The sequence below is a fragment of the Zootoca vivipara genome, chromosome 15, assembly GCF_963506605.1.
Source record: "Zootoca vivipara chromosome 15, rZooViv1.1, whole genome shotgun sequence".
Classification (NCBI taxonomy): Eukaryota; Metazoa; Chordata; class Lepidosauria; order Squamata; family Lacertidae; genus Zootoca; species Zootoca vivipara.
In genome coordinates, this window is record NC_083290.1 from 2,170,147 (window position 1) to 2,192,060 (window position 21,914).

The following is a 21,914-nucleotide window of genomic DNA, read 5'->3' on the forward strand; positions in this document are numbered from 1 at the left end:
TATGCTATGCTCTGGCGTGCTATGACCCATATTTAGGGGCCTGGCAATTCAACGATGTGATCCTTGATTGGATTTTATCCCTTGCTGGATCCAGGAATTAGGAGGTATAGGCAGGCATCATACAGGCTCACAGCAATATATATGTGTATGGAAGCTCAGCCACCCAAAGGTACACAGTTTGGCATGCAGCTCTCCACCTGTCAGGTACTGAATGCTGCCCCATTCTTGGGCCTGAGTTCACCTCCACCAACACACACACAGCAATCAGTTATACATTCCAGGGATCTCCATTCTTCCACCCCCAGCAGATTCCCAGCCCTCCCCATCCTGCCTCCTCCTCCATGCTCTGCAACAGCCACCAGACAACAATTCCGAAGCAAAGGCTTCCTTCCAGGGCGAATCAGCAGCAGGGGAAACGTTGAGAGACAAAGTCTAGCCATGTAGTGAGAGTCCTGATGAATTCAGATTTTCCACTAGTGGCACTCGGGGGACTGTCTTCGATGGGCACCCTCATTATCACACAATTAGCATTGTTCCCAGCACATCTGTTATTGCTCTTGAAATTCTATTAGCCAATTCACGCAGGAGGCTTGGTATACCCCTGAGGGTTCTGCAGGCCTCTTGATGGTGATCAGTGTGGAGATATTGCTATAGATATAGCTATAAAGACACACACACTCTCATTCTCTCTCTCTCTCTCTCTCTCTCTGTATGTGTGTTTGCTTGCCAAGTTCTCAGTGTTTTATCAGAAATGAATCGTATTGTGGAGTCACACTGAAAGAACTATGAGTGCAAGACTATGGACTAGAACCATGAGCAGCCTTAGCAGTGCCAGTTGGCATGCTTCCTTACTAAAACTGAGGATGGAGCATAAGGCAGCTGGAGGGAGACTCAGAGCAAGTGGCAACATGTCATTACTCACCTCCCTGCTTTTGAAAGCCACCCTTTTAAGCATTCAGCAGAGAAACATTTTTTTTAAAAAAGGTAATTTGTCAAATCTTGTTTTAAGCTCACAATGAGATATTTAACCTCAGAGTGACTGCAGCTAATTTGGAGAAGGATCAGCAACAACAAGCATGTAAAGAATCTCTTTTTCTGTCTCCACAATCCATCAGGCATCAGTCTCTGCAGTTCACATTTGAATTCTGGATTCCTTCCTGTTCAGCCGTAGGCTAGAGCCTTGGCAGGGAACCTTTTTCAGCCTGAGGGCCACATTGCCTTATAGGCAATCTCCTGGGGGCCACATGCCAGAGGCCAAAAGTGGATGGGGAACACAGAAGCGACACTCAACTTTTTCAGCTCAAGGCCCTTGAGGAAGATGCAGAGGAGGAGTGGGTGGGTGGGTGGGTGTGGCCTGAAGAAAGGGGTGTGGCCCCTGAATGGGGCGTGGCCTGGGGGAAGTCCCAAAGCCCACAAAAGGAGGTACAGTGGGTGGCATTCAGCCCCTGAGCTAGAATGAGGTAAAGACCGAAGGCCACACTCCAGACAGAGTCAGATGACTTTTCCAGAGAACAAAGGAGGCGTTGGAGATAGATGGATCAAGGCTGATTCCACACGGTGGTCAACTAATAATTCAATTCAGAACAAAAACCTGGAATGAATTTTTCAACTGGCCCATCAAAACATCTCAGCAGTACCCCAAGGCTGCACAATGCCGCTAAGAATTCAGGCAAAAACCATGAAAGGGCCCAAGATGAATCTGGAATCAACCTAAATGAAAGAAACAACAAGGTCATAGTTTGTGATGCTGCATAGCATCCAGTGCCAGTCATACTCAGAGTAGGCCCATTGAAATTGATGTACATGATTACATCCGTGAGTCTAAGGAGAACTTAGTAACCCAAGCCTTCTTCCCTACGTGTCATGCACACACCGCCCCATCCAGCCCACAACAGCAGCAGGCTTTAAAATACAAATAAAAATGCCATCATAATTCAGCCCAAAGACGGGAGATTGCGGTTCCTGCCGACAACCTTTATTATTTACACTGTGCAGACCACATTTCTTGAACGGCCTTCTTATTTTTTCCCCCATTAAAATCTCACGGGGCAATAAATCTGAAGTGTTAAACGTGTCTCTGAGACACAAGCTTCAAATAAATCCTGGCTCAATAGTCTTCTTCCCAAAGTCAGGAGGATTGAGGCAAATGAAGGTGGTCTCCAGAATTTCAACCTTTCCTCTTCTTTTCCTTCCTTCCTTCCTTCCTTCCTTTTTCTCTTCTTGTTGTTGATCTTCTTTCTTTGGTAAAAGTAACAATAATGATGATTCCAATCAACTCTGGAACCACCTGCTGCCAGATTTCTTTTTGGAAGAGGATTGTGCAGAATGCTACCTCGGGGATCATCTATAAATTTGTTTTATTTCATTTCTCTGGCCTGCCGTGAGGCTGACGTTCTCCGTTTCAGTGCTGGCTGCAGCAAAGGGGACCCCCCCCCCGTTCTATGTGGCACAGAAATGCAGAATATGAGGGGAGGGGAAGGTTATACTACTTTTGGCTTTCACATCTTGAAAGAACAAGTGAGTTGTATGAAGAAGTGTGCATGCACATGAAAGCTCATACCAGTGACAAACATCACTACCTCTCAGGCTAACCTACCTTGCAGGGTTGCCGTGGTGGTTAAAGGAGGAGGAGGAGGAGGAGGAGGAGGAGGAGGAGGAGAACCCTTCATGCCACCTTGAGCTCCTCAGGGGAAAAGGTGGGGCAGAGATGCAATAAATAAATGTATTTTTGTTATGATCGTAAATCGCAAGTCACACAAAAATCTGATAGGTAACTTAACACAAAGAGGAAATATAGCAGGGGACGTTAAGCACAAGGGCCCAATCCAACTCTTGGGCTCTGCAATGGCCAGCTTCAATCTGCTACTCAAGCTACTCTTGAGCAGGAGAAAAAAGAGATCTGTTTTGTGCTTGGTGCGAGTTGTGGCCTCAATTCCGAGGAGGCAAAAATGCTTCCGAAGGCAAACAAATAGGTGGCAGCTGTGTGGAAATCATTCCGTGCTTGCTTGTAATTTTCCTAAATTGCAGATCCATCTCTTGCTGTAAAGCTCTGATGTTTTAGTGATGAGGTGTATTTATGTACATAGCTGCCAAGTTTTCCCTTTTCTCGCGAGGAAGCCTATTCAGCATAAGGGAAAATCCCTTTAAAAAAGGGATAACTTGGCAGCTATGATTTATGTAGCATTATCGCTTAGCTGCTTCTGCAGCGACTCTGCCTCTTCCACTGTTTTGTTTCTACATTTACAAACGAGAGCTGTGGGGAGAAGTTTTTACCCCTGGAGCTCCACCTGGCTCTGTTTGGACGTCTATGCCTTTCTGGGCGAAGCTTAAGGAGCAGCTGTTCTCTCTGAGCCCAGTCTACCTCACAGGGTGGCTGCGAGGATAAAACAGAGGGTGCTTTCAGCTATATGGATCACCCTGAGTTCCTTGGAGGAAGGATAGGATACAAATAGGAGGAAGGATGATCCAGATTCGTCATAAGGGTGAGCGACTTCAACGTTAAGGTTCATATGAACAAGACAATGAGTGATGCTGAGCGATGGCAAAAGGGAATAAAATGTGCGTTTTCTCCCCTTCTTTCCCCCCCCCCCCCGCCTCTCCAGTATCTCCATTCTTACATCAAGAATTTCAACAGCGACATGTTCCAGCAATTACTGCAACACCTCCTACAGTGTGCCAACGATGCACGTAACATAATCAGACACGACATCTGGCGGCAGATGTTTCTCCAACTGTTCTTCGACTGCGACCATGGAAAGGTAGCTCCACTGATTCTCGCCTGGGCAGCCCAGGACCTGGGCATTGCGCCCTGGAGAGGTCACTTTGGTACTGCTAACGCAGAAGTTTCACTTCACCCATGGAAGCGCACTCCATTCTCTCTCGAGATAGAAACGCAGAGCCTGATCCTGACCCTAAATGCAGAAATGCAGTTTTGACTGATGCACATTTTGCAAAGCAATTCCCCCTAATGCAATGCATTTGTGTATGTTATTTTCACTCATATATTAATATTAATACAACATTTCTCTAATAGATGCATTTTTTTGCATGCATTGGAGAAGCGCATTGCAAAATCTGGATACATGCGGATTTTGAAGGCTGGTGGAGTTTCATTTCTCATATTGTTTTTTTTTAAAAAGTTGTTTTTATTTATTATTTATTAAATTTGTATGCCACCCTTCATCCATAGATCTTAGCGCAGTGTGAATTTGAGTCGGGTTTCTCCCCAGACCCTAGTGGAGAGACTGCAGGATGTGTGCAGGATTATAACCCTGCCAACCCTAGTTAGGACTTCCCAAGCGCAGCTCTGAATAGTAAGTTTAACTTAATAGTAAGAACTTCCTGACAGTAAGAGCTGTTCGGCAGTGGAATTTGCTGCCAAGAAGTGTGGTGGGAGTCTCCTTCTTTGGAGGTCTTTAAGCAGAGGCTTGACAGCCATCTGTCAGGAATGCTTTGATGGTGTTTCCTGCTTGGCAGGGGGTTGGACTGGATGGCCCTTGTGGTCTCTTCCAGCTCTATGATTCTATGGTCTATTGGAATAGATCAGTGGTGGGAAACCTGCGGCTCATGAGGCCTAATCAGGCCCGCCAGACTGTGCCTTTACCTGTGCTGTCCTGCAAGGCCCACCTTGCCCAGCATTCTTTGTGACTAGCAGGGGCTCGGTTGGCAGTCCACGACCCATGGGTGGGTGGCTCATTGTCTCTCTCCTGCTCAACTTAAAAGGCAAGCAACTGACAGGACGGTGGTGGTGGGTCAACTGGCCCCAGGGCCACCGGGTGCTGAGCCCTCCATTAGGATAGTGGCAGGCCTCTCGGGGAAACATGGAAGTTCAGGACAGGCATAAACTCAGGCGTCTAGTGGCAAGGGTTGTCAGGAAATTGAAATGACCCCCTCCGCTTTCTGCAAGGCCTGGCTCCAAATCCTTTGTGGTTGGCTTCTGGTGGGGAGGGGGGGGGTAATAGCGGGGATGCGAAAGGTTTTCCCAGCCCTACAAACAAGCACCCACAAAAACTAGCAGATATTTGAGAGCATCACAAGCAGGCAAGTGGGCTTGGATCATTTCCAAAAACAGAGTGTAAATTTAATGCAGGTCCTTAGGCTTTGACCTGGTTTCCTTCCTGGCGCTGTAATCAGTTCCTGCTGTAGCTAGACGTCAAGGGAAAGCAGAAAATGCAGAGGAAATCCATAGGAAAGACCTATGTGGTTGCTGGATTCTCTGTTTCTCCATTCTCTCACCCAGCTGAGCATGCATGTTGTTCCCCTTTCCTAAGTTTCACTGGCTTGGTGGCAAGCCTCCCTTTCCCAGCACCGAGTGGGGCTCTTGATTTCGGTCTATATGCATCCCTCTTCCTGAGGCTCTAAATCTGGATCGTTTGGGGATGACACTGGGGACACGGCATTAAATGGCTGGTCCAGACTGGTTTAGGACCATAGGTGGCTATACCAAAACCTAGACCTCGGAGGTGGGCATGGGCCAGAGCTCAGAAGGTAGAGCATCTCCTTTGCATGCCAAAGGTCCCGGTTTCAATCCCTGGCATCTCCAGGTAGGACTTGGCGAGAGCTTCAGCTAGTCACCACGGACAGTCCTGAGCTGCATAGATAGACCAAAGGTCTGACTCAGTATAAGGCAGCTTCCTAATATTCTCCAAAGTTAATTTATTGCAGTCTAGGTTTTAAGTACAGAAGGTGCTGCTCTGCGGACTAGGCACAGACCAGGTTCTTAGTATTTTATTCTAGGGCTGGCCAATCCAAAGGCTCCAGGCTGCCTGCTAATCACAGAAGGCAATGCTGCACATACTCTTTATTCCATGTTGTATCTAAAAAAGAACTCTGAGGCCTGGGGACATACATAGTCCTAGCCTTCTCGGTAGTGGCACCCACCCTGTGGAATGCCCTCCCATCAGAGGTCAAAGAAAACAATTACCAGACCTTTAGAAGGCATCTCAAGGCAGCCCTGTTTAGGGAAGCTTTTAATGATTGATTTCTGTATTTTAATGTTTTGTTGGAAGCCGCCCAGAGTGGCTGGGGGAACCCGGCCAGATGGGCGGGGTATAAATAATAAATTATTATTATTATTATTATTATTATTATTATTATTATTATTATGCCAGCTTCCTAGGCTAGATCCCAGCAGTGGCGGACCTGGGGGGGTCTCCAATTTCAGAGGCACTTTTTACAACGCCAAAATTTGCCGCCGCCACCCCGTCTCTCACCTTCCATACTACATCATAGTTGTGGCGCCTACTGCGGCACCCTCAACGATCTCCTTCCAGTGCAACTGAACCAGTCACACGCCTCTAAATCCGCCTCTGGTCTCAGCTTCCCAGTTCAAACCTTTGAGCCTCTGGCAAGCAAGTCAATTGCCTTGAATCCCACTGACCCATTTGCCAGGATCACAATCTGCCAATCAAGCTTTTTTTCTAGGGGTGGATGAAACGAACAGAAACTCTCTTGGTTTCTCATTCTTCCTGTCTTAAATTGAGTTCTCCCCATTTCCACATCAGTTTGTGTGTGTGTGTTTCTTAAAAAGTGTGCATTAAAATTTATTTGCATTTCACCCAACAGGTGCATTTTTGGCTATCGCTATGCATTCTGTACATTGTTCTCACTCTAACGTTCTAACCGGGATGCGGGTGGCACACTGTGGTCTAAACCACAGAGCCTAGGGATGGCTGATCGGAAGGTCAGCGGTTCGAATCCCCGCGACGGGGTGAGCTCCCGTTGCTCGGTCCCTGCTCCTGCCAACCTAGCAGTTCGAAAGCACGCAGTGCAAGTAGATAAATAGGGACCGCTCCGGCGGGAAGGTAAACGGTGTTTCCGTGCGCTGCTCTGGTTTCTGCTCTGGTTTCGCCAGAATCGGCTCAGTCATGCTAGCCACATGACCCGGAAAAACAAACGGCGGCTCCCTCGGCCTGTAAAGTGAGATGAGCGCTGCAACCCCAGAGTCGTTCGTGACTGCACTTAACTGTCAGGGGTCCTTTTATCCCTTTACCTTTTATGCATTCTGTACATTGTTCTCACTCTAATGCTTTTCATGTGAACATTTTTCCTTTGGTGGGGAATATGCATTGTTTGACTGGAGAGCAGCATTGTTGCAGTCAGAGAAGGCTGGATTTGAAAGGATGCTTGCATTACAGTTTGTGAAGCAGTACAGGAAGTCTGAAGAAATTTCTACTCCCCCCCCCCCATCCCTTCTTCCGACACCCTACATGCCCTGTCCTCAATGCAAGAGCCCCAGGTGACAGCCATAGGAGGCAGCTAGCTAGGTCTGGTGGGAGTTGTAGTCCAAAGCGTTTGGAGGGCACCAGGTTGGCAAAGGCTGGACTAAAGCGAGGAAGACAGCTGCCTCTCATCAGTTCAGCCCCTTCCCCAGGTGCTACTGCCATTCTATTTGCCGTTCGTAAGGAGCTTGGCTACCATCCAGCCATCTTGGGCCCGTTGCCAGCTCTCAACGGCCAACTCCAACCATTTGTTCCCCTTTGTCAGTACAGGGGGGAAGTGACACAAAGCCAAATTGCTCGGCAGCTGCCAGCCTCACAGCCATCCAACTCACAGATTTTAACTTGCATTTGTTTGCCACAAAGAGCCAGGGTGGTGTAGTGGTTAGAGTGTCGGACTAGGGCCTGGGAGACTAGGGTTCAAATCTCCCCACTCAGCCATGAAGCTCACAGGGTAACCTTGGGCCAGTCATTGCCTCTTAGCCTCACCTACCTCAGAGGGTTGTTGTGGGGATTAAAGGAGGAGGAGGGGGAGGGGGAGGGCCATGTATGCCACCTTGAGCTCCTCGGAGAAAAATGTGGGGAGAAAGAAAGAAAGAATCTTTCATTGTTGGTTTTTCAGATTTGCACCTGGTGAACCCCCATGCTGTGCTATAATGGGAAAGAGACTGCAGAGCTGGAACCGTGAAATCACAATATGCATTAGCTCATTATAAAGTCGAAAAGCCACGTTCCTTTGGGGCTGCTTTCCTTTCCTTTAGCCATGTGTTTCCCCTCCTTTTCCTGCCCCTGTTTCCTCTAGAGTTTTCCTGCCTTTGTCATCTCTTTGCCCTCTCCCTGGGAGAGAAGGACTCCCTTGTGATGCTCCTTGCCACAAGGCAGCGAGGCCTGCTGATTATTTTCCTGTCCCTCTGAGATAAGAGACAGGCTGCTTCCAGGGGGTGCCTGGAATCTGTTTAAGATAAGAACTACATGCCCAGAGCCTGAGCTGCAGAGTGTGGAAGCCCTTGGAGAGAGAAAAAGCGGCCCAGATTCACAGCACATTGGCTATCAACTGTTAGCAGCCATGACTAGGGTCCAAAGTGGACTGGGACCAAAGTGACTGAGTGACCTGTGAGCCAGTCACCATCTCTCTCAGCCTAACCCACCTCACAGGGTTGCTGTGAGGATAATGTGCAGAGGGGGAGAACTGCATATGCCACCCTGAGCTCATCAGAAGAAAGGTGGAATATAAACACCGTAAGGGAATAAACCTCCATGCTCAGAAGCAGTCTATCTCAAGGTACTATATGGTGGGGGGGGGGGAGAGAGAAAGCCGTCCCCTCCAGAACTTGTTTGTGAGTTCATTGGAAAACCAGGGGCTCAATTTGATGGTTCTTTGGTCTGATCAAGGGCGAATTCTTACTGATACCACCATCGTAAAGGTAAAGGGGCCCCTGACCATCAGGTCCAGTCGTGTCTGACTCTGGGGTTGCGGCGCTCATCTCGCTCTATAGGCCGAGGGAGCCGGCGTTTGTCCGCAGACAGCTTCCAGGTCATGTGGCCAGCAGGACTAAGCCGCTTCTGGCGAAACCAGAGCAGCACACGGAAACACCGTTTACCTTCCCGCCGCAGCGGTCCCTATTTATCTACTTGCATTTTGACATGCTTTCGAACTGCTAGGTGGGCAGGAGCTGGGACTGAACAACAGGAGCTCACCCTGTTGCAGGGATTCGAACCGCCAGCCTTCTGATCAGCAAGCCCTAGGCTCAGTGGTTTAACCCACAGCGCCACCTGGGTCCCTTTCCTACCACCTACCACCATCGTAGGTTAATGCTAAAAATACCACTTCAGATCACAGCAACACAAAGAACTGCAAACCACTAGCAAGCCCAGGCGGGTCCAGTTTGTGTGAGGGCTACTGTATGCAGTGAGGGGGGGTATATTTTAACCTTTTCCTCCCCTGCCACGGTCCTGACAAAAATTGCACTCTTCTCCATCTTAGCATTTCTGGAGATGCTGTAAGCCCCTTTGATATGTGCAAATATTTAGTGACTTGGGATGTGTGAATTACTTTAGCAGCAGCAGCAGCGTTTAAAATAGGTTTTCAAATATATATCTCAAATGTTTTACGTTGGGTGTTCCGTTTCCATAAGATTCTTACCTTGAACCCCTGTGTAGTTCAGAACTTCAGTGATCTACTTTTCCATCACCCTCTCTGTAAAATGGAGGATCTCCCCCCCCCCCCCCGTATTTGGGAACAACTCTGATTTCACAGGCCATCCTATGTGGTTTTTGTAGTGCATGAACCACCTAGAACTCATTGGGAACTGGCAAGGTTTAAAGGTATGTCTGTGCTCCTCTTTCCTAGGTGGGGCTCTTGGACAGACAGAGGATAATATCTTTACTGGAGGCCTTCTTCTACAACTGCTCCCCACAGCACAAGAAGGGATTCCTTGACCCCAGGAAATGTAAGGCTGCTGTCAATTAAAGGGCAAAGACCTGGTTATAGAGGAAAGTATTTGCCTGGTGTCTGAAGATATAAATGATGGCACCAGGCGAGCCTCCTTGGGCTGAGCATTCCACAAGCAGGGAGCTACCACAGAGAAGGCCCCTTCTTATATTTTCACCCTCCAGACCTCTCATGCAGGGGGCACACAAAAGAAGGACCTCATATGACAATTGCAGGGTCTGGGTCAGTTCATCGTATCTCTGTTTTATACAAATTTTAATAGTAGAGTATGTTTATGTTTAGGGACCCAGGTGGCGCTGTGGGTTAAACCACTGAGCCTAGGACTTGCTGATCAGAAGGTCGGCGGTTCGAATCCCTGCGACGGGGTGAGCTCCCGTTGTTCGGTCCCAGCTCCTGCCCACCTAGCAGTTCGAAAGCACCTCAAAGTGCAAGTGGATAAATAGGGACCGCTCCGGCGGGAAGGTAAACGGTCTTTCCGTGCACTGCTCTGGTTCGCCAGAAGCAGCTTTGTCATGCTGGCCACATGACCTGGAAGCTGTCTGCGGACAAACGCCGGCTCCCTCGGCCTATAGAGCGAGATGAGTGCCGCAACCCCAGAGTCGGACATGACTGGACCTGATAGTCAGGGGCCCCTTTACCTTTACCTTTATGTTTATGTTTATAAGTGAAAGTTGCTTGGAGACCTTGTTAAAAAGCTATTCTTCTTCTTCTTATTATTATTATTATTATTAATCCTCCATTCCTGTACCATGCTTCCAGTTTCAGAGTACAGTATATCAACAGTGCCACCCTTTCTTATCCTAGGGCCAATTATAGAACTGGACGACATAGAGTTAGCTGAGTTTTGGGGAAATATGGAAGATGAGCAAATTTCAGAGAAGTCTAGCCTCAACATCCCATCGGGTGAACTTGGATTATCTGAGGAAGCCATTGCCCTCAAGCTGCTCTTGAATGACATCCTGTCCGACATAGAGATGGTTGAACCCGAAGACAGCGAGGCCCCGGAGGGGTCTGCGGCTGCTGACCAAGAGAAGGCCGGGCTGGAGCAAGAGGCCAGCCACGCAGGAGAGGAGGGTGAAGTCGTTCTAGCAACAGCCCCCCAGGATCAGGCAGAAATGCCAGCTGCAGAGCCGGGATCTGGCGAAGCAGCAGTTCAGGAGGAACAACATCCAGCAGCCGCAGAATCAGCCGCCCAAGAAACTGTTGTACCCGCTGGCAAAGACGCAGTGCCTGTAACCACCCGGGCATCAGCACCAGAGCTATCTGCGGGAACCCGGGCGGCTGACAGGAATCCACAGCCCAGTACCTCTGCTCCTGCTTCCCTCCTTAACGTGGGCCCTGGCCATGCAGAGCAAAGCAGTGCAGAAACAGCGGCAGCTCGGAAGGAGCCAGAGGCAGGCAGTCGGGGGCAGCTGCACAGGAGCAGCGAAGGTGTGCCAGGTCCAAGCAAACGGCCAGGACAGAAGCTTTCAGGTACTGTACGTACAGCGTGTTTTGCTGCGAAGCAGTGTTGGATTTATGTGCTGGTCTCCCATGGGTCAATGAACGCCTTGCACTTCGGTAGCAATTAAACCAAGGCCTGCAGAGCATGAGGGCATCAGAAATGACACGGAGTCTCATTCGGTCCAAGCCAGGAACGCGCTTTATAGCAGGTCAGGCTGCTTGCGTTTAGCAGGGGTGGGGGGGAGAGAACTTAACCACGAGCCCGGGTCAAGCAACAGGCTAAGCCAAACCTTATCAGAGAAGACCATACTGGGAAGTCTGCTTATACCATATCTACAGTATGGAGCTCAAACATCTGTGCACTGCACACCCACAGGCAAAGGCTTTGTTGTGCTCCTGCTGCTGGCTAATAAATGAATACATTCTGGGTTGTTTTAGGACAGAGGACCCCAAACTAAGGCCCGGGGGCCGGATGCAGCCCAATCGCCTTCTAAATCCGGCCCCCGGACAGTCCGGGAATCAGCATATTTTTACATGAATAGAATGTGTCCTTTTATTTAAAAGCATCTCTGGGCTATTTGTGGGGCCTGCCTGGTGTTTTTACGTGAGTAGAATGTGTGCTTTTATTTAAAATGCATCTCTGGGTTATTTGTGGGGCATAGGAATTCGTTCATATTTTTTTTCAAAATATAGTCCGCCCCCCCACAAGGTCTGAGGGACAGTGGACCGGCCCCCTGCTGAAAAAGTTTGCTGACCCCTGTTTCAGGATCAGCTGAAGTGGCTTCAGACACCAAGAACATTTGAGGTGACGGCTTCTGATAATGACCACCTTTCACGAGCTTTTGCATTTGTATGGAAACAGGCTTGGGAGGCAAGAGGGACACTTAGGGATCATCCACACTGACCTCTGCTCTGCTTTCTAGTCACAGGTCTGGGCTTTCTAGGTCCATGTCTGAGCATATATATATTTTTGGCCCAGAGCTTTCCCTGTGAAAACATGTGTTAGTTTTACCACTGAATTGGAGCAAACGGCAATCCAGGGGGAACCTGATTGCCATTTGCTGCGATTTGTGGGTTTCCTTGGGGGAAGTGCCAGGACACACACAAATGAAAAATTCCACTGCGACCCAGACCTGTGCCTAGCAATGTGGCACAGAAGGAAGTGTGGGCGAGTCCTTAAAGAAACAAAACACTGCTTGGTCCCTTAGCCAGTGTGGTGTAGTGGTTAAGAGTGGTAGACTCGTAATCTGGGGAGCCGGGTTCGCGTCTCCGCTCCTCCACATGCAGCTGCTGGGTGACCTTGGGCTAGTCACACTTTCTGAAGTCTCTCAGCCTCACTCACCTCACAGAGTGTTTGTTGTGGGGGAGGAAGGGAAAGGAGAATGTTAGCCTCTTTGAGACTCCTTTGGATAGTGATAAAGCGGGATATCAAAGCCAATCTCTTCTTCTTCTACCTCCCCCAAACCATCACTCAGATCAGAGCTTGATTTTGGCCTGTTCTCAGAGCTGGTCTATGCAGGCTTAACTCAAGGTGTGGCTCATCAATTGGATTTGTTCAACCAGAATGTTTTGTTGAACAAGAGTGCCCACAGGTAGTTAATGAAAACAGTTTTTTTTTAAATGCACATACCCATGCTCTTTGAGTCACATCAATTCAAGGGGGGTGTGTGTTCTGTGCACAAATGAGTATCCTTCTCTACATATTCCAGATCACCACTTATTAGAAAAAGGCAGACATTTGCATGATTCCAAGGGCCAAAAGTTCAACTAAAAAGGAATGTTTTTGTCTGACACAAAAGAATAGGTAAATACAGTGTTTCATGTGCCTCCCTAGGGAGAGCATTCTACAAGCAGGAGCCACCAGGGAGAAGTGCCTCAGCTGATTATTGCAGGGTCTGGCTCAGTTCATGTGGGGAGAGGTGATTTTGGAGCTATTGGGATCCTGCGCCCCATAAGGCTTTACAGGTCAAAACCAGCACTTCAGTTTAAGCCCAGAAACTAATAGTTATGCTGGAATTGGTGTTGTATGTTCAGTCTCCTGCCCCATATAAATGTTTAAAACAAGTGCATTTATAAAAATTAAGCGTTTCATCACACGCCAGGGCAGATCACACCGTCTTTAAGGCTCCTTAAGCAAAAAAGGAACATGGAATCATTAGCTAGAGGCCAAGTATTGAGTAATGATTAAACCAGGACCATGAAGGAGGCAGATTGCAGTCTCTGATAGCTGGGATCACTTATGATCATTTCCTTTAACATTCCCAGTTCAGTGATCATGGTTCATGCTACTCAGTCAAGGAAGAGCCGCTGCTGGGCTCACCTGAGGGCTTCTCTACCCTTTCTAGAGTGTTAACACTGCTGGCCATGATGGCCCTTCCCTGCTGCTCCTAAACAGGCTTGCCACGTCATCACGGAAGGCTTGCTACGCCACCCTCATGGGGCTCACCAAGTCTCAGGGTAAACAAGGCAGGCTGCACTGGATCCGTGTAGGGGGCAAAGGTGTGGGGAGGCCCAGGACACGAGGAAAGCTAGAACTGGGAGCTCAGAGGTGCTCATACTTTCAAATGGGAGGTGGAGACAGGAGGATACGGAAGGGGCACACTTGCTACAAGCTGAACCAAACACTCATTTTAAACCAGGCACCCCCAAACTTGGCCCTCGAGATGTTTTGGGACTATAACTCCCATCATCCCTAGCTAACAGGACCAGTGGTCAGGGATGATGGGAATTGTAGTTCCAAGACATCTGGAGGGCCGAGTTTTGGGGTGCCTGTTTTAAACCCTAAAGAGAGAAGTAATTAAGATGCCACAGATCTGGCTGCATCCTCTTAGCTCAGAAGAAAATCATGGCAATGAGGTGCAAATGTAAACCACAGTTTACATGAGCTTAACATTTGTCCAGAGCAATGCACAAAAGTCCCAACATTGACCGCTCCCCCCCCCCTCAAATTCAGAACTGTCCTGCAATCTCAAGTAGCTTCATCATGTGACCAGCTCTGGCTAGCTTCTGCTTTTGGGGCTTGATCTTGGTGATCCATCCTTGCCTATTCACAAACATTGTTTTCTTCTTCTCTTAGTTTCAGATTTGCTCTCACTGCCCAGTGGGCTAGACAGCGAGATGTGTGAAAAGGCACCTCAGAAGATATATGGAAAGATATGGTCAGGTGATTGCACCCCCCAGCATTCTTCAACATCCTGTTTCTATAGTCTGCATGTAGCTGTCAAAGCTCGGCCTCTTTAGCAGCCTGTTTTGTGTTGCCTCCCCTTCCTGCAGGTGACCTTGAGACTGCTGACCTGTCCTTCATGTACACCGACTATGGCAAGGAAATCCGGGAGGACTGGAACAACGAAAGCACCAGGTTTCCAGGTGTGATGTTTTATTAGAGCACCATAAAGTAATCTGGTTCAGGTTACACATTTCTGTGACAAAAAGGACTTTGCTTGCGAGTAGGGATGGGGTGAAATCTGATTCAGTTCACATTTAAAGGCAAACCTACCATGCTTGCACTTTCTGAAACAATGCGCAAACCGAAACCCAGCCAACCTTCGGAATTCACACTTCTCCAAATTTTGCAATCCTGTTCTCCAGCCAGGTAAGTTGTACAGAAATGCAAATAACTAGTGGGAAGTGGTGGGTGTCAGAATGAGAGCTGTGAGCAGCAAATGCCCTCATGATTATCTGTGCTCACGATGACATCCAGACTGTCATATGTGATCCTGCTTTCGATATGGTTTGAACTTGCAGAATTTCCAGGGTAGGCATACTGCTTCATTTCCAATCAGTGCATGTCCCATAACTTCTTGCTGAGATCCTGTAACATTTTATTCCACAGTACTACTTACAGGTAGGTAGCCGTGTTGGTCTGATGCAGTCAAAACAAAATAAAAAAAATCCTTCCAGTAGCACCTTAGAGACCAACTAAGTTTGTCATAGGTATGAGCGTTCGTGTGCATGCACACTTCTTCAGATACACTGAAAAGTCACCAGACCTGACTATACATAAGGGTCTGGTGACTTCTGTTTCTGTGTATCTGAAGAAGTGTGCATGCACACGAAAGCTCATACCTATGACAAACTTAGTTGGTCTCTAAGATGCTACTGGAAGGAGTTTTTTATTTTATTCCACAAACGTTCTGGTGATTTTTTTTTTTTTGCCTTGCTTTTTTTACACTGTGGCATGAGAGCACCCCTCCAGATTTTGATGGTGCTTTAACATTGGGGATGCATCGCAGAACATCTACTAAAGCAGACTAATGTGCGGATGGTCCAGTATAAACCCACCACCAATACATTATTATTGGGCCAAATTCATACTGCTGCCTACACCTGGAAAAGACTGTAGGTTCTTCTGCTTACTCATTTTTCACTTGTTGAGCCCTGAAAACACCCACGGCTTCAAATTCGTATTGCACAGGATGTAACCTTCCCTCCTTGCTTCTAGACCTGCGCATGAATATGATAGAAATCCAGGCCCGTGGTCCCCCGTCTACCGTAAGCAGCTTTGACAAGGAGTCCCTCAACCCGCCACAGTTTGTGCAGCTCATGGAGACCTTTGTCGGTGAAGAAACGAATCTGTCAAATGTGAAGAGGCTTGTGAAGTTTGTGAAGGAAGGTTACGTGCAAACGGAGAAAGAGAAGATCAGCCAGATGGAGAGAGTAAGCAGCAGCATCATTTCCCAAAATATTTTCTCGGGTTATTGTTTGATGAAGCAGGACACAAATCACCTGTGTGGAGTCTGGCTAAAATCCGTGCAGTGAAAAAGACAATTGTCTTCATTATATGGATCTGGGATGCTTCTCTGGGCCTGGGGAGGGTCTTTGTTTTTTTGCAAGTACCCTTATGCAAACCCATAAACCAGTGATGGGGATTGTGTGGCCCTCCAGATGTTGTTGTAGTCCAACTCTCATCAACCCAAACTGGCAGGCTGAATGGCTAGGGAGGGTAGAAGTCAGGCATGTCCCAGGACATTAGTTACAGGTAGGTGGCCGTGTTGGTCTGACGTAGTCGAAACAAAAAATAAAAAAATTCCTTCCAGTAGCACCTTAGAGACCAACTAAGTTTGTCATAGGTATGAGCTTTCGTGTATATTGGACAAGCAGGCCAAACCCTACGCCAAAGGATAAATGGACATAAATCTGACATCAGGAATCACAAGATAGAGAAACCTGTAGGAGAACACTTCAATCTCCCAGGACATTCTATACAAGATCTCAAAGCAGCTGTCTTATTACAGAAAATTTTCAGAAACAGACTGGAAAGAGAAGTTGCTGAATTGCAACTCATTACCAAGTTTAAAACCATGGAGAGACCTGGTCTGAATAAAGACATTGGGTTCTTATCTCATTATACATGATAAAGCTTTCTTTAGCCATCTCACCCCTTGCAGTCGTTAACAGTTGTCAACAGGTTTACCACTCCTATCAGCCAATCACCACCCTTTTGAGTAATACCCCTCCCCACCCTCTCACTATATATAAGGGTCTGGTGACTTCTGTTTCAGTGTATCTGAAGAAGTGTCCATGAACACGAAAGCTCATACCTATGACAAACTTAGTAGGTCTCTAAGGTGCTACTGGAATGGATTTTTTTTTTATTTTATGTCCCAGGACACTTTGCCTCTTGAAGGAAAGCAGAAAATGACACACACTCTCTGAAGCCACTTGCCAAAGCCAACCTCCCACCCACCCCCCTCCACCTGCCAAAGCTGGCCTCCATCACTACCACTGAAGGTGACAGGGGAGAAAAACGTAGGCCAGAGAGGAACAGGTAGTGGCAGCAGCAGCAGTGGGCAACAAGTGCAGGAGGTGGCGAGTGGCAGAACGCATTTCTCGGGGACCAGATCTGCAGTCCCTGCCAACTGTCCCCTATCTGGCACCTGAGGCTACTGCCTCGCCACACCTGACAGGGGGGCTGACCCCGACTGGAATTGGAGTCCAGCTACAAATTCCCCATTCCTGAGAAAAATTATAAGGTTAAAGAAACAAGGGAGGGGGAAGTATAAGAGGCTGAAGAGGCGAGAAGTCAAATATAAGGAGAGAAATGATTATATGTTAAATAGTGGTTATAGATTCCAGATTCTAAGTAGTTTTTTAATTATTTCATATTTGTATGTAAAATAGAATTGGAATAGTAATGTAATAAGCGGATCAGAATCAAGAATAGAGGAATGAATTAATGAGTGCCAATGTGAGTTATAAATAGAAACGTGGATGGGGGGGGGGAGGAAGTCAAACAGGGTCAAGAATTTATAAGGGAGCAAATTTGGTTAAGGGGTATTATTGTTAAGGTATAAGAATAAGGATCCCCAAATGAGATTTTGATGTGTATTAATTATTTTACTTTTATTTTTTGTACTCTTTTTTTCTGTGTTTTTGTTATCTTTTTTTGTAATATCATAAAATAAATAAAAATATTTTTTTAAAAAAAAGCAAATTCCCCATTCCTGCCACGAGCCACATATTGTCAGAGCTCAGCACACACTCCAATCCATCGCCAAGCTTTTTCAACCACCATGTTTCATGAGTTTGTCATTTATGCGTATGTGCTGAGATTGTGCCCATGAGCCACTGCAGCTGGTGATGTGTGGTCCTTTTTCTTTGCCTTCTGTCTCCATCAGATCCACCAGAATTCTTTCCTGGTCCGGCAACAGCTCCTCTTGGCCGCGCTCTTTGAGAAATGGGATAATGAATGCTCTGGGTTCTTGGACATGCAGGAAGTGGATGCTGTTCTGTCCACCTTTAAGGAAGGGATGGAGCAAGAGGCATTAAACAAAGGTAGGAGAAAGGCTTTCCGCTGCCTTAGTTTGCTACTGAACCAACTCAGCTTGGTTCAGCTATAGCCTTCATCAAAAGCCTTGTGGCACCTTGAAGGCTCAGTGGGGGAGCATCTCCTTCACCCAAATGAACAGCCTTTAAGATCTGCTGGGGAGAGCATGCTTTCCACCACCCACCCAGAAAATAAAAAGAGTGACGCTGCTTCCAGACTTGTCACTACTTTCCACACAAGATTCAGTTGCAGATGGGCAAATTCAGGTTGCATTAGAGTGGATCTGGAACTTAGCACAATGAAGCTGCTTCAGAAAAAACAAACAAAAGCAGGCCTTTGCAGTTAGGGAAATGATGGGAAAAGGCACTGGAAAGTGTAGGATAAAAATTATTGGACATTTTCTCATATAACCTCCCCACAAAATTATCAGAACAAATCAATAAATAGCATCTGCTGTGATCAGTTTTAAAAATTGTGTTTTAACATACATCCTGTTCTTTTTTATATATAGATTTTATAACTCTTGCTTTAGGGTGGTATTCTGCTAAGTTTTACTCAGAATAGACCCACTGAAATTAATGAACAGGAGTAACCTGGGTCTATTAATGTCAAAACGTTTATTGTGAGAAAAACTTAAATGGGATAATAAGATGTGAGCTAACAACTATGGAAATCCTGAAGCTGGTGTATTTCCTGCCATATGATATCAGTATTGACAGGGTCACTCAGCTGCCCTTTCCTCCAGAGGCACAGAAACAGGATAGCTGCTCTGATCCAGCCCTTAATTCTCATTGCCCATAAAAGTGACTGGGCCTTGAATATTTGAAGAGGACTTCATCTTGCTCAAATACTTTGTTTTCCTAAAAGTCCCCCATTCATCATCTTGCCCTTTAACCTCATTATACATATTGATCACAGACATATGCCATTAGCAACAGATTTCACATTTCTATTTTTTCCTGTATTGATTACCTGTTCACTTGATATACCGAACACCTGGAAGCTTTTCTTTCCATTCCTGGGATCCCCACGATTTTTACTTGTGCATGAAATAAAAAATGGAAGCCCGGCAATTTTCCAGAGAGAACTGTGTAGGCCAAAAGAGAGAATAATAAGATTTTTCTATTTATTCTCTTTTTCTGCACTTGAGAACTTTTCTTTGAAAAATAACAATTTGGAAAAAAAACTGTACAAGAGCTCCCTCTTGTGTGCAAAAGTATATTAGCAGCAAGACGTCATCTGCGGATGAACACAGCAAGCCGCTACTAGGTCAGACCATTCAGTATTTCCTACTGACAAAGGCTTTCCAAGGTTCCAGGCAGGAAAAAGGTCTTCCCCACCCTTTCTTCGTAAAGTCCTTTAATTGGAAATGTGTGGACCAAAACCAGGACCTTCTGCATGAATAGAGGGTGCTCTTATCACTGAATTATGGCTCTTTCCCAAAACATGAAGCGTGAGAGGTTAAGATTCCCCCCCCCCCATTTTCTATAAGATTATATTCAAATATCAAGTTGTTCCCAACAACTCGGTCAAAATAGGAATATTAAAATCTGTAGTTATTTTTCAAAGCCTCAAAATAAGAAGTAAATAACCACACTTTGTGATCCAAGTTTGGGGGGGGGGAGGAACGATGGCCACAAGATGTACAGTAGGTTGCCACTGTTGTAGTCATCATCCTGACCACGTGGCTGAAGGGTGGGGTTTACACTTTTCATAAGGAACAAAACAACAACAAAGGAGAGCAAGCACTGCTACGGTTAAAAACTATTGGACCTGTTCCTTCTTGACACCTGGAGGACATTGGCGTGAAGAATGGACTAGGGGAAAGGTGGGCATATGGGATTGCTTGTGGTCCTGCCTGATCCTGCCCTTGTTTTTCCCCTCCCTGCATAGCCAAGCTGCAGCTCCCCATACCCCAGTGGCATCCTAGCGGGATTGTGAAGCTATCCCAAAGAGACTTCCAAACCTACATGGAGCTGGTTGCCTCTGAGCTCACCGGCAACGAAGACGAAGTGCTGGATAACATGGTGGAGTTTCTCATGATGTCAGTGGAGCGAAGCCACACAGAGCGACTGCGGGGCAGCGCACGGAGGAAGTGGCTGCTCAAGATCGAGCACGCAGCCATGACCAATGGAGGGTGCATCCAACCGGTGTACGATGTCCTATTCAAGGTTCTTTGTCGGGTTAGTGTTTCTGCCACACTCTTTCCCTACATGGAAAGGCCAGTGTGTTTTGGGGTTTTCCATTTCGGGGAAGATGAGCTGCATTGATGGAGGGCAGATGAATCAATGTCCAAATTAGCCATGGTAGCAAAATTACACCTCCATGTTCTGGGTAGGTATCACTGGGCACCAAATGATGGAGAGAAACGAAGAGATGCAGTCTACTTTTGGTAAAATACTGGCAGAGTGCTGGGCTGGGTAAACTTTGGTCTGAACCAGCAATGGCATTCTTATGTATGGGGCAAACTCAGGTCCTGAGACAGGTTCAAGCTCCCGTGATTCCTCTTAGCAGTAAAGGCACATTATTGTATTCAAACAACTGGAGTTCTGTGCCCAGTTATGGGGTCAGCCGTTCTAAGAAGGATGTAGACAAAACACAAACAGAGGAGGGCAATAAAGATGGACACTTGGACAGTAAGTCTTGTGGGAAAAAAAAGTCTGAAGGAAGTAGACTGTGTTTGGCCTGGAGAAAACTGAGGTAGATTATGATAGTGCTATTGAAACACTTGAAGAGCTGTGTCACATATAAAAGAGCAAATGCATATTCCCTCTTGCCCCAGAGGGCAGGACTCGATATGATTGGCTTGTTACAAGAGGTTAGGTTTTGACCCTCTTAACAATTCTATTGCTGGTGGTCCTGCCTGATCCTGCCATCGTTTTTCGCTCCCTGCATAGCCAAGACAGAAGGACTGTTTGTGGGGGACAGGAGGCGGGCAGGTGTGGAGGATTCCCTGGTTCTGAATGGGGTAACTGTGCCCCTGAAGGACCAGATGCGCAGCCTGGGAGTCATCTTGGACTCACAGCTGTCCATGGAGGCGCAGGTCAATTCTGTGTCCAGGGCAGCTGTCTATCAGCTCCATCTGGTACGCAGGCTGAGACCCTACCTGCCTGCAGACTGTCTTGCCAGAGTGGTGCATGCTCTGGTTATCTCCCGCTTGGACTATTGCAATGCGCTCTACGTGGGGCTACCTTTGAAGGTGACTCGGAAACTACAACTAATCCAGAATGCGGCAGTTAGACTGGTGACTGGGAGCGGCCGCCGAGACCACATAAGATCTACATTGGCTCCCAGTACGTTTCCGAGCACAATTCAAAGTGTTGGTGCTGACCTTTAATGCCCTAAATGGCCTCAGTCCAGTATACCTGAAGGAGCGTCTCCACCTCCATCATTCTGCCCGGACACTGAGGTCCAGCACCGAGGGCCTTCTGGCGGTTCCCTCGTTGCGAGAAGCCAAGTTGCAGGGAACTAGGCAGAGGGCCTTCTCGGTGGTGGCGCCCGCCCTGTGGAACGCCCTCCCATCAGATGTCAAAGAGGAAAACAACTACCAGACTTTTAGAAGACATCTGAAGGCAGCCCTGTTCAGGGAGGCTTTTAATGTTTAATAGATTATTGTGTTTTATTCTTCTGTTGGAAGCCGCCCAGAGTGGCTGGGGAAACCCAGCCAGATAGGCGGGGTATAAATATTATTATTATTATTATTATTATTATTATTATTATTATTATTATTTAGTGGGATAGTCCCCAGTGTCATTCACCTGCCGACATGTTGTCAGAAACTCAACTTGCACATACAGGTTTTTAAGCACATGTATGATCCAGCTGAGATTCCTGTAGTGCAGGGGCTGAACTAGATGACCCCCGGGATCCCTTCCAACTCTGCAACTGTATGATGAATCCCACAAAAAAGCAGTGGGACTTGAATGCCTATAAGCATGCAGGCTTGGGGAGAAACAGAATGCGTAAATGAGGGCTAGCTAGGAGCATGTGGCATGTGTATAAAGACGTCTGGCTGAGGCACCTGCCTTTCATCTGC

At 47.2% G+C, this 21,914-nt stretch overlaps 1 protein-coding gene across 3 annotated transcripts in view; it reads left to right on the plus strand.

The window, feature by feature from the left end:
* The window catches only part of EFCAB5 (EF-hand calcium binding domain 5), a 73,245-nt gene that overhangs the window by 11,882 nt on the left and 39,449 nt on the right, over nt 1–21,914 (plus strand). For all 3 annotated transcript variants that reach the window (XM_060268320.1, XM_035139929.2, XM_060268319.1), the window contains exons 6-13: nt 3,603–3,758; nt 9,568–9,667; nt 10,474–11,142; nt 14,189–14,275; nt 14,386–14,478; nt 15,554–15,768; nt 17,730–17,886; nt 19,772–20,061. In XM_060268320.1, coding sequence (XP_060124303.1) covers nt 3,603–3,758; nt 9,568–9,667; nt 10,474–11,142; nt 14,189–14,275; nt 14,386–14,478; nt 15,554–15,768; nt 17,730–17,886; nt 19,772–20,061 — 1,767 coding nt within the window. The remainder of the gene's footprint in view (nt 1–3,602; nt 3,759–9,567; nt 9,668–10,473; nt 11,143–14,188; nt 14,276–14,385; nt 14,479–15,553; nt 15,769–17,729; nt 17,887–19,771; nt 20,062–21,914) is intronic.